This window comes from Aphis gossypii, unplaced genomic scaffold (assembly GCF_020184175.1).
Source record: "Aphis gossypii isolate Hap1 unplaced genomic scaffold, ASM2018417v2 Contig00969, whole genome shotgun sequence".
Classification (NCBI taxonomy): Eukaryota; Metazoa; Arthropoda; class Insecta; order Hemiptera; family Aphididae; genus Aphis; species Aphis gossypii.
Window position 1 is genome coordinate 14,809 of NW_026083387.1, and position 12,724 is coordinate 27,532.

General features: G+C 24.7%; 2 protein-coding genes across 2 annotated transcripts; both read left to right on the plus strand.

The window, feature by feature from the left end:
• Positions 1–379: 379 nt before the first annotated feature.
• Positions 380–1,408, plus strand: LOC126555642 (zinc finger MYM-type protein 5-like). Its single transcript, XM_050210543.1, has 3 exons — positions 380–470; positions 560–628; positions 777–1,408. The coding sequence occupies exons 1-3, from the start codon at positions 380–382 to the stop codon at positions 1,406–1,408; spliced, it is 792 nt and encodes a 263-aa protein (XP_050066500.1).
• Positions 1,409–8,034: 6,626 nt separating this feature from the next.
• Positions 8,035–9,976, plus strand: LOC126555643 (uncharacterized). Its single transcript, XM_050210544.1, has 5 exons — positions 8,035–8,212; positions 8,380–8,637; positions 8,715–8,959; positions 9,030–9,189; positions 9,797–9,976. Exons 3-5 carry the CDS (start codon positions 8,801–8,803, stop codon positions 9,919–9,921), a joined length of 444 nt encoding a protein of 147 aa, XP_050066501.1. The 5' UTR covers positions 8,035–8,212; positions 8,380–8,637; positions 8,715–8,800; the 3' UTR covers positions 9,922–9,976.
• Positions 9,977–12,724: the final 2,748 nt, after the last annotated feature.

Below are 12,724 nucleotides of genomic sequence, written 5' to 3' on the forward strand. Positions count from 1 at the left end.
ATTTTCAAGCTAAAAACTTACAATGTTTTATATTTTATAATACAAACTTTTTTCTTTTTAAATTTCACAACTATAAATTAATGAACTATAATTTTTAGAACTCTCTAATTGTTATACCTATAATATAATTTAAACATTAAAAAATAGCATCTTACAATTTACATAAAAATAAAAATTGGTTTTATAGAAAACATTATATTATATAATAATATATAATGGTACACGGCAACAGCAGTAAAATTTGGCTGTAAATATATATGAAGTACATCATTATGTTTTAAGTTTTTCATTTGTTAGATATTACAATATACAAATAAAAGTTACAGGTTATAAGAATAGTTATATGGTAAGCTAAGATACTGGATTAAGTTAATTTATTATGCTTTTAGTTGATCAGAGTGCTGCAAGAAGTGGTGTAACCAGTGAAAATCCTAAAATTCTATGTAATGTTGAAGTACAAGAAAAAACAGGTAATTTATTTATTATTTTTGTGGACTAATAAATTGGATAAAATGATTTTTATTGATTTATCTAATTTAATGTGTTTATAAATGTTTAGTTGATCACAGTGGTGTAACCAGTGAAAATTCAAAAGTACTGAATAACATAGAAGTAAAACATACAACAGGTAATTTGGTACCTACTTGAGTAATTTCTTATTCGTATGATGTATTTAGGACTAAATATCCAATAAATTAGTATACTTGATACTATAAAGCTTTTGTTTAATGATAACAACATTAAAACTTTAATATTTTGGGTTGATTGTGTTTTAGTGTTGGATTTTGGCAATGATCCTGCTATATTTAGCCATGTACAAGATTTAAACACTGAAATAATTGATCATATTTTCAAACTTGGACCGTCACAACCAACAGCACATGAAATGCCAAATAAATGTTTCAAAAAGGACTCACTTGGTAGATCTTTTCACGACAGCTGGTATTGGAAAAAATTGCCCAGTGGTGAAATTATACGAAGAAAATGGATGACATATTCAAAAACTGAAAACAAACTATACTGTTTTCATTGTGCATTATTTGGGAAGAATAATAAAATAAATTGGTCTCGTGAAGGTTTCAATAATTGGAAAAACGGATTACCAAAAGTCATTATTCATGAAACATCAGAAGCTCACATTATGTCTTCTATAAAAGTAGCATACAAAGAAGCATCATTTCCAATTATACAATCAATAGATGAAAAAAATAACTTGGATAAAGTATTAAACAAAGAAATTGTACGTCACTTAATCGACATAACTTTATACCTTGGTAGACATTGCTTACCGTTTCGTGGTCATAAAGAGGGATGGAATGAACAACTTATGGGTAATTTTAAAGATTTAGCAGTATTGTTGGCTAAATACTCCCCCGCATTGTCTTCTTATATCTTCAAAATATTTTAATTAGGTTTCATTGTAAATATTGATTTTAGAATATTGTAAAATTATTTTGAAAATATTAGAAAATCAAATATTTAAACCTAAATATAATCAAAACATTTTCAAAAAAATTTATACCAAAACAGTGTCGGGTTACCTGCTTACAGACTAATAAGTATATACTTATTAGTCTGTATTATAATAACTTAAGTATAATTGATTCATCAGGTGATGGAGATTGGTGCGGCAATTGCCGCTCAATAAATATGTCACACTTAAAAAGTAAAATGTATTTAAAATATTATATTATAATTTGAGACGGTGGCAAATGTTTTTGATTCTTTTTATAACTATTTATAATTATTATAGGTATTGTTTATAATATATAATATAACATATAATACCTATACATATATGTATTTTAAACCTGTAGGATTTCTAAAAGGGTAAGGGGTAGCATTGATATATATATATGTATTTAAATTGTTGACACCCGGGTGCTATTTGATGATGAATACCACTCACCGCTATAAAGATGACTATATTATATTACAATTTTTTGAATGATAGCCCTATGGACCACCCCTTCCCCTTATGTTCCTGGTTAAATAAGAGCTAGTAAAATAGTATATATATATTCATAGTTGACATATATAGTTTATTTGACATACATAAATATGGGTATGGTATAGGTATAGGTACGTCATTTAATAATAATTATATTATAATATATGGTACATTTTAAGAATTTTTTATTTTATTCTAATTTATTTACTTATTTATTATTATCTACACCTATTTGATTTTTTTTTTTTTTTGTTATAAATCCGTAGATTTGTTTGTTGCAGATCTCCATGCTTCTCTATCGTAGCACAATTCCTTCAGGTCTTTGTAACTTCCCTTATTCGTATCCTGCATTATCTGTGTCATGTATTCTGTTCTTATTTGATAATAATTATTAATTATATAATAATAATATCGGTCGTTAGCAGAGTTATATTCAGTGTGTCTTTTATTTTATTTTATTTTAACTAATAGTAATTTATTAGAATGTTATGTTGTTATACATTAATATATCATCGGTTGAGTAAAACATATTGAGGTAAGTAAATTTAATATTTTTAAATCACAGCTATAGTACCTATACGGCATTACGGCTATACCTACAACTATACATACTGCAGACTACAAAAATTGTCATACGTATATGCGTATATTATATAGTACCTATTCTTATATATATTATTCAATAATATAATATAGTTTATTATGTATTTAAATAATATTTATTTTGTATAATTATTGGTACCTATAACTATTATAATTGCACATTTTTCAAATTTTTAATGATTTTGTTTTATTACCAGAGTTATTATTGTTATATTATATATCATACAATAAATATAAAATACACGCACACAATATATTTGTTTATATATGTGTAAATAATTTGTATTTTTCGTTAATTATTTCCACCGCAGTCGCGTGTTCATTCTGGTTTCGTCTTAAACTATAGTAATGATTGACTTGTAATTATATAGACACTCAAACACGGATTTCGAATTTACATTTTTATACGTACAAGTAAGCACCGAGCATACGTCGGGGGACCGTATCTTTCAATTGCAAATTTTCATGGGCCGTGGTCTGCGGGAGATTTCTAGAAACTCAAACTCGAGTTTTAAAGTTTTAAATATGCTTGTCTCCGAAACGAGATCGCCAAAGAGTCATGCCTTTATCACCAAACCACCTACGATCACTCAAATCACCTTCATTACATTACAATAAGTGCTACTTTTATAATTCTAAATTAAATGAACTCTGCTCCATAATTATTGGTATTCACTTTCAACTTATACATCTTATAAATATAAAATAATGAGTTTATTTATTAATATTAATCTAATAATTCGATGGCAGATAAATTGATATAGGTAATATAAAAAAAAATTAAGGTATATTTCTATTTTACCGGACCCCCTAATTTTTGACAATTTTTTTTTTGAAACCCATGTATTTTGACATTCTAAAAACAATGGTGCAAAAATAAATTGGGGCTAATCATTAGTTTTTAAGTTATAGCACTTAGAAAATTACGTATTTTGTTTAAATAGCCAATATATTCGATTTCCTAATTGTTAGATTTTTTGATTATGACCAAGCTTAGTATCGAATTGCAACCGAAATGCATTTCTGTTGGTCCTGTGACCTACTTGAGGTGGTGTTACATAGCAAATCGGGGGATATTTTCGATTTGTGCGGAGCGAAGCGACGGCGCCGAGGAGCGTGGCGACGAGTGCCGATACACGCGCAGTCACTGCCGAGGCATATTGTGATAATCAATTTTTTTGAATTTTTAGACCAAGTTTAGTATTGAGTTGCAACCAAAATGCTTTTAACTCGATACTTAATTATTAATAAAAACGTAAAAAAGTGCAAAAAATTTATAAATCGAGTATAATATTGGCTATTTAAACAAAATATTACAAAATACGTAATTACAAAGTGCTATAACTTAAAAACTAATGATTTGCCCCAATTTATGTTTGCACCATTGTTTTTAGAATGTCAAAATACATGGGTTTCAAAAAAAAAAATTGTCAAAAATTAGGAGGTCCGGTAAAATAGAAAAGTTCCTATATCTATCATTGAATTATTAGATAAATATCAATAAATAAACTCATTATTTTATATTTGTACGATGAAATACCTACTAAAACTAAATAGGTAGTCAATAATGATCTGAAATAATATAATAATATAGTAAGTTGTATAATAATATTATAACGCATTTATGCATTAATTACTTATTACTTAAACATGTAAAAGATGTTTTACAGGATTTTTTCAAAGCCCCCTCTCTCCTATATACTTTCTGTAATATTAGAACTTGGTTTTTGACATTAGTAACTTAACTCTAGAAAATTTTTAGTTCGCCACGCCGCTGCCTATATAGTATATATTATATTCAGTGATTATAATATAATAATAATAATAATAATAATGGTCACAAGATATGGCGTCGCGCGTCGTCGCCGTTTTATTTAATAATATATTATTAGGTTGTTTGTTACATTTTATACAGTGGAAAAACCATAATGCATTATCAGAATGTCAACCGCATTCGAAATAGTCGGCAGTCGCACACACTTGCACGACTTACGTTAAATATGTACAGTAATTATACAGATATAATATAAATAATATAATAACTAATAATAGACGATTAGACCGTCTTCCTATCGATACCATCATTCGCCCTATCATTTTGACTTCGCGTAATCGCGTCTTTGCTAATTGTTTGTCAGTCCGCAGTCGTCAGTATCCGTGTATCGCCGAGTGCCGACACCGTCTTCCATTTAATATACATTATAAATTAATTATTTTGTCTTTCTTTTTATTTTTTTTTTTTTATACAGTACACAGCGTCAACCTGTTATATGTAAGTATATAAACATAAGTTATAATTAAGAATGCAAAATAAGTGCTTAGGTGGGTGATGGCTATAGATAAATACCTATTCATTAACAGCGTGAAAAATTAATTTATTATTTTTAATAAAAATAACATAAATATTACTATTAATTTAAAAAACAAATTCTTTATTTTTATATTAAAAATGCATATCATTATTAAAGTAATGTAAAATTGAACTTCTCTTTAAAATACCTACCTAGGCATTTAGAAAAACAAAACTTTTTAATTTATTTGAAACTTGTATTGAGGTTATATGTAGGTACAATAATAATATGAATTAGAATCATAAGTGTAACTAAGAATTATTATTTTTTTTTTAAATTTTTTATATATTATATATATATATATATATTATTATATATTTTTAATTTTTTTTTAAGAATTATTATAATATAGGTACCTACTTATATTAAATATGGTATTATATTATATTATTATAGTTAAAAATGATGAAAGTGACAAATAGTAGAGCTAAACGAAGAAAAATACAAAAAGAATTAGATGTCTTAAATTATGAATGGCCTAAAGATAATGAATTTTCAAACTTTTTTCAAGATGTTAAAGAAATTGTTCCTTCTATATCTTCTAACCAAATATCACATTATATTGATTCTAATCCAGAAACACAAATTATTTCCCATGATAGTCACTCTTCATGTGTTTTAAACTTTGAAGAAAATTCTGTTGGTAGTAACATGGATACTATTATAACTGATGAATTTCTTGAGAAAAATATTGTGATGCCTGTTAATACATATGAAAAATTAATAATTCATGATGATTTACCAATTAACCTAACATGCTGTACAAGAGTGTCTTGCAAATTGGGCCGTTGATTGCAATATTCCTCAGAATGCAATTAATAAACTCTTATCGATTTTAAAATTTAAAGCACAACTTAATTTTTTACCTAAAGACTGTCGAACATTACTTTATTCTGGATCAAAAAAAGTATTAAATTCAAGGGAAGTAGATCCAAATGGAATATATTACCATTTTGGTTTAAGGGAAGGTATTCTAAGGTATTCTTCAATAATTGTCTCTCCAAATAATATAATTAAGATTGCTATTGGAATAGACGGACTTCCATTATCAAAAAGTAGTTCTGCTCAGTTTTGGCCAATTTTGGCCTATATTCTACCTCATAGAAATCATGTTTTTCCAGTAGGAATATTTTATGGTTCTACAAAGCCAAAAAATAGTAATGATTTTTTAAAAGATTTAATTTCAGAAATATTAGAACTAACTCATACTGGGATAAACATAAATAATGAAACAAAAGTAGTTGTTATTGAAGTTATTTGTTGTGATGCACCTGCTAAAAGTTTTGTGTTAGGAGTAAAAGGACATGCTGGGTTTCATTCTTGTACCAGATGTACTCATGAAGGAGAATACTTCAAACACCGCATTTGTTTCCCGTATACTGAAAATGGTAATGAACAATGGAAACATGAAGATTATATTTCCATGAAAAATGAAGAGCATTATGTTACTGTCATTTCTTGTTTAGCATTAATTCCTAATATTGATATAGTTAGTTTATTTTCAATGGATTACATGCACTTAGTATGTTTAGGAGTTATGCGCAAGTTAATAAATCTTTGGTTAATTAAAGGATCAACTGATATTCGTTTACCAAGTTGGAAGATTAAGGAAATTACTACATCTCTATTAAAAATAAAAAAATGTGTGACAAATGATTTTCCACGGAAACCTAGAGGAATTGAAGAAGTTGCTCGATGGAAAGCCACAGAATTTCGTCAATTTCTCTTATATTCTGGACCTGTTATATTAAAAAATATACTATCAAATGACTGCTATCAACACTTTTTAACTTTGAGTATTTCAATGAGAATTATGTTAAGTCTTGATCATAGTAGTTACTTGAATTATGCTTATCAACTTTTACATTATTTTGTCAAGCACTTTCAAGATCTTTATGGAAATCATTTTATTTCACACAACGTACATGGTCTTCTCAATTTAGCTGATGATTACATTAAACATGGTCCACTTGATAATTGTAGCGCATTCCCTTTTGAAAACTACATGAAGAATTTGAAAGGAATGTTGCGAAAACATGAAAAACCGTTACAACAAGTTGTAAAACGATATGAAGAGCAAATAAAGTGTGAACGTATAAAACTTGATGAATTCAAAAACAATACATTTTGTACCGATGAACCAAACTGTTTTTGTTTAACATATGATGGTTACGTGATTAAAATTACAGATATTAAAGGAGAAATAATTGTTGGACAGTATTTTACTAATAAAACAGATTTATTTGTAACACCATTAAAATCTTCATTACTAAATATATTTACTGTGGATAATCTATCGGAGTGTACAAAACAATGGAATAAAGATTTTGTAAACAAAAAACTCATTATTTTTAACTTTGAAAACAAATTAATAGCTATGCCTATAATTCATAATCTATAACAATAAAATTAATTAATTGTAAATATTTTATAAATTTTATTTGAAATTGTAAATATAAAGACTTTATGTTGTTAATTTATTTTTATAAAAAAACATTTTTTGTACAATTACTACAAGTACTAATTTCAAATTGTATATCTTATTTATTATTCTTCTAATTAAAATTTAAAATTGCTCACATAATTATTATAACTAACACATCTGCTTTAATTGAAAATATACAAAACAATTTGTATTATTTTCCATTTATTTTTGTTTACTATTATATCGTATTTATAAAAATGTTGTTAAGTGTAAATGTATTTTATTAAAAATGTATGTATAGCAGTTATGTTTCTAGGTAATTATTATTTTTTGTAACTTAAATATTTAATATTTTCATCATACATATATGTATTTTTTAGAAAAATGTGGACTGTTGTATGTTTCGAATCTGACAATTCTGTTGATGTAGTACCTGACTTTTGGTACAATGATGGTTTTTGCTCTTGGCCAAAAAAAAATTTAAATGCCAAGAAATTTATAAATAGACGTATCACTCCAAATGAAATAGAGTTTGATAATTATAGTGCACGGGCTTTATCTAAAAATATTGGTAAATATTAGTATATAATTGGTTATACGTATTATCTTCAATATACTATATCTTAGGAATAAAAAACATTTAATTTACTTTTATGCTAAAATTTGATTAAATATTTGTTCCAGTAAGTTTATCTGAAGCTCATACAAAAGTTTTGAGAGTACAAGAAACATCAGAACTATCATCAAATGACTATGGTGATAAAAGTTCAAGAAAAACAAGAAGAAAGATATGTTGGTCTCCTAGTGCTAATGAATCGTCACTCAAAAAATCAAAACTTCCAACTCCTCCTTGCTTGATTCAAGATGATATTGATTTAGAAGGTAAATATGATTGAAGATTTAAATTTAAAAAAATGTAATTATCTCAGTTATATTGGTATCAATCACACTATAATTTAATTACCATGAAACCTCTTCTTATTTATATCAAATTTATATTAATATATTATTATATTATATTATAATACTATTTTGTTTTTATTTTGTAGATATTGAAGTCTATGAACTAGATATGAATAAACCAATTGGTACACAGACTCAAGAAATATTTTCACAAAATTCATCTTCTAATCATAATGAATTAAATGCTGATTATTATGACTCAACTATAAAAATAAATAAATCGACTCATTCTACGCCACAAGTATTGCATACCAGTCAAGTACTTCATGAAACAACACCACAAAATATTGATTGTTATTTACCTTCAACTGAAAATACTTCTGATATAAAAAATGAACTTAAGGGTATGTATTTGTAATGAATAACTATATAATATTGATACCTTGATACCTGTATGATAAAGATTTTGTTCTTTTTATAGCTTTCAAACAAATTGTAAGCCGAAATCAAGTCACCATAAAGTATGAAATAAAGAATATATAAGAAAGACTTGATTTGATTTCAAATATGCAAGAAAAAATATTAGATAAATTAATAAATAATCAAACCATTATTGATTATACAGAATATAATTATGAAGAATTCTTAACCCCCATGGAAAGTGATGAAGAGTTGGAAAAAATGGAAGATAAAATAAAAACTGATTTGGCTTACAGAAAAACTGTGGTAATTAAATAGCTAGAGCATAGTTTTTATAGTATTCAATAAAAAAAATACATAATATGATTTTTTACAGGTCACAGAATTATCAAGATTAATGGGACAAAATTTGTCAGAAACAGTTAGAAAAATAATGCAAAAGTTATTCAATGATAATTTGCTTACATTCTACTCTTATATTGGTTTTAAAGGGAAAAAACAATTTTCAACTCTACAAACTTGTGCAGTTATATTCGGTAATTCATATTTTATTAATGTATATAACCCATATGTGTATAAAAGAAAAATGCTGAAGTTTATCAGATCTGATATTATCTAGTTACAGTTTTAAGTTAGGTCTCTTGGGAAAGAATTGAATATATATCTATAATTTATTTTCATTTCATTTTAAGTGAAACCTACAATATTATATATTTTAAATGTGGTAGATTAGTTTTTGATTAAATAAGAATTGTCACATTTATTTTTATTTTGACGAATATATAATTTATTGGTCATTGATTTCTTTTTTAAGCCTTAGTTTTATTACAATAATAATTGGAAAATCTACATATTAACTCAATTACCCATTAGTGATACAATTTTAATCCGTTGTTTTTTATCCAATAACTTATTTTGATAATAAAATATGACAGTCATACTTCAATAATAAATTATTTCTTGCTATATAGTTTGATTAAACTTGTATTATTCATACTAGATATAAATATAACATATTTTAAAATTTAATAATTTACAGAATATTAACTACAATACTGCTTTTTTGTAACTAATACAAATCATAAAAGTACTGCATAATATAAATAATAAAAAATTAAAATTTGAAACTATTAATGTTTTTAGAATCCATAAGAAGAATGAAAAAATTTACTGATATAACAAATATAGAAATCGAAAAACCTCTGAAGACGTGGATGGCACAAGCTTCTGCTCGCCTCAAAAAAATTGATGAAAAAAAATCTTCATGATAATGTTATCATAACTATTTCTTTATATATGTATTTATGTGTTTATATATATATATATATATATAATGTATTTTATAGCAGTTGCTACATGCAATAGATTTTATATAGGTTTAGTATATTTACAGTTATTATTATATATGAATTTATATAATATTCAATGATTTTTTTTTAATTTTACAAATGAATTGTAATATCTAGTTGTAATATAATATTTATATTAATGTATAACAGTTTAAATTGGTATAATTTGTTTAAAATTGTTATTTTCATTTTTTTATAATTAAAAAAAAATGTTATTTTGTAGTGTAGAATGTGTTAAAATTATAAAACTAATATTAATTACTTATGCATTGTTATAATATCTAATAATAATGAAAATTACTTATTTGTATTATAAGTGAATTGATAGATATTTTATTATATTTAAATATGTATCAGAGCTAATAAATTTTTTTAACTACTAAATGTATCTGAGTTTAAAATATTTAATGAGTTATAAAATATGTTGCAAATATAATTTTACTATATTATTATATGAATAGAAGAGTAATAAAATAAAGCAATGATTACAAATACAATACAATTTCAATACAATACTTTTAAAACAAATACAAGTAATATTTTCATAATATGTTACTACAATATTTTTAAAACAAATCTAGGTAATATTTTGATAAGATGTTACTACAATATTTTGAAAACAAATACTAGTAATATTTTGATAATATGTTACTACAATATTTTAGAAATAAAGTTATTATATATTTTGAAAATGTTAATTCATTGGTCATTCAAAGATATTGGAAATATTTTGAAAATATTAAATTATCAACTCAAAACCACCTGAAAACATTGATCAAATATCTTCATATTTTGTCAAATAATCACAAAACATATTAATAATATTGAAATGCTGTGTGGGCAAGATAGGCAAAACTTAAGTATTATGTATTATGCAGAATATTTTTTTTTTATGTTTTTGAGAAATTTTAACATAAAATTCCCAAATTACGAAAAAAATTAAAAATAATAATATTTTTAAGGGCACGTTGTTTATCAATTATTTGGCCAAATATAGGTATTGTCTCAAAACAATTTAAACATATCATTTAAAATTACAAAAGAAAATTTTCATTTTGAAAGTCGATTGTAAAGTAATAATAAATAATAATAAAATATAAAATCGATATGGCAAACCAATCAAAAATTGTATCCTCTATAATTTTTTTATTTGTTGATTTTACTCTAATTTTCCAAACTCATAAAAAACAATTTTAGGTAAAAACATTTTATATTTGCGCTGACATCCTCTGAAAACACAATATTAATTTTCCAACAGGATACTTTTTTAATTCTACAATTTTATTGTTAGAAATCTAAATAATATTATTTTTATTTTATGACTATGACTAATAAGTTAAAATGTTGTTCTATTGTTTTTTTATTTGTGTAAATGACCTATATGATTATATACTTCTTAACACAATATAATCTTACAAATTAGTTAGGTACTAAGCTATCACTATATGCTTTTTATAAGTGTTTAAATCTTGAATTGTACATTTTAAGAAACAAGCATTTATTACGCTGCTCATTTATATATTTATATATATATATTATATAATTTATTGTTATTAATAATGTCACTTATTCAATATATAATATTTATTTAGGTAGGTATACCTACCAATTTTTTTTTTTATTATTGAAAACAAGAAAATGAATGTTATAATGTTTAGGTACTTTTATACTAGGTATAAAATTATTTGTTACCTACTAAATAAACAATTTTTTATTAAAACTAATTTATATGTATGTATAGGTAGATAAAATATATTATAATAAATGTTTAGATTAATTAGATATATTTTAATATTTTAATTTTTAACTAAATTATATGTATTAAACTTATTACATGAATAGGTATTAGGTAGATACCGTAAAATAATTCAAGTACACAATTAGCCAAAAAATTACTGATCAATAAATATAACTAAAAAATTGTATTTCTTAAATTTTAATATTGTTACTAAAAATGAAATTAAGAAGTTTAATGAGGTACCTATAATAGTAGTTTTATTTTGAATAGATAAAAGCATAATATATATAATATGAACAAAATATCTAAACGAGATAAGTCAGTAATAAGGAGGAGTGTTAAACGAGAAATGACTACAATTAAAAATGTATACTTTAACAAGACCAATAGTGCAAGAAATAGTACCGTAATTAATGCAAATAATGAAGATCATCAAGATCAAGTAATTTTTAAAAATAAAATTATTACTCAGACAATTAAATCAAATTGTATGTCATCATCTAATACAGGCTATATATATTACAGATAATATTTAACGAAGAAAATGAACTACCTAATACTGTATCATCAAATTTGTCATCTCATTATTCAAAAAACAAACACATAATATTTCCCAACTCCAAATCTCCAAATTCGTCGTGCTTAAATTTAAATAAAGAAGTAAATAATGAGCTTCCAAATCCTCTATCACCTTTTTATTCACATAATGAAATTTCAAGTGAAGAAATGTTAATTCCTATCGAAAATGATTCTTTTGAAACTGAACTTGGTTGTTGGGCTACTGAATGTAACATTCCACAAATAACTGTTAACAAATTATTAAAACTTTTGAAACGCTATGAAGTAATAAAAATAGAAAAATTACCACAAGATTGTCGAACTCTTTTAGCAAGGCCCAAGTTAACAATAGGAAATATCAAAAGTGTTACTCCTGGTCGCTATTATCACTTTGGGTTGAAAAATGGCATCAAAACATTTTTATAA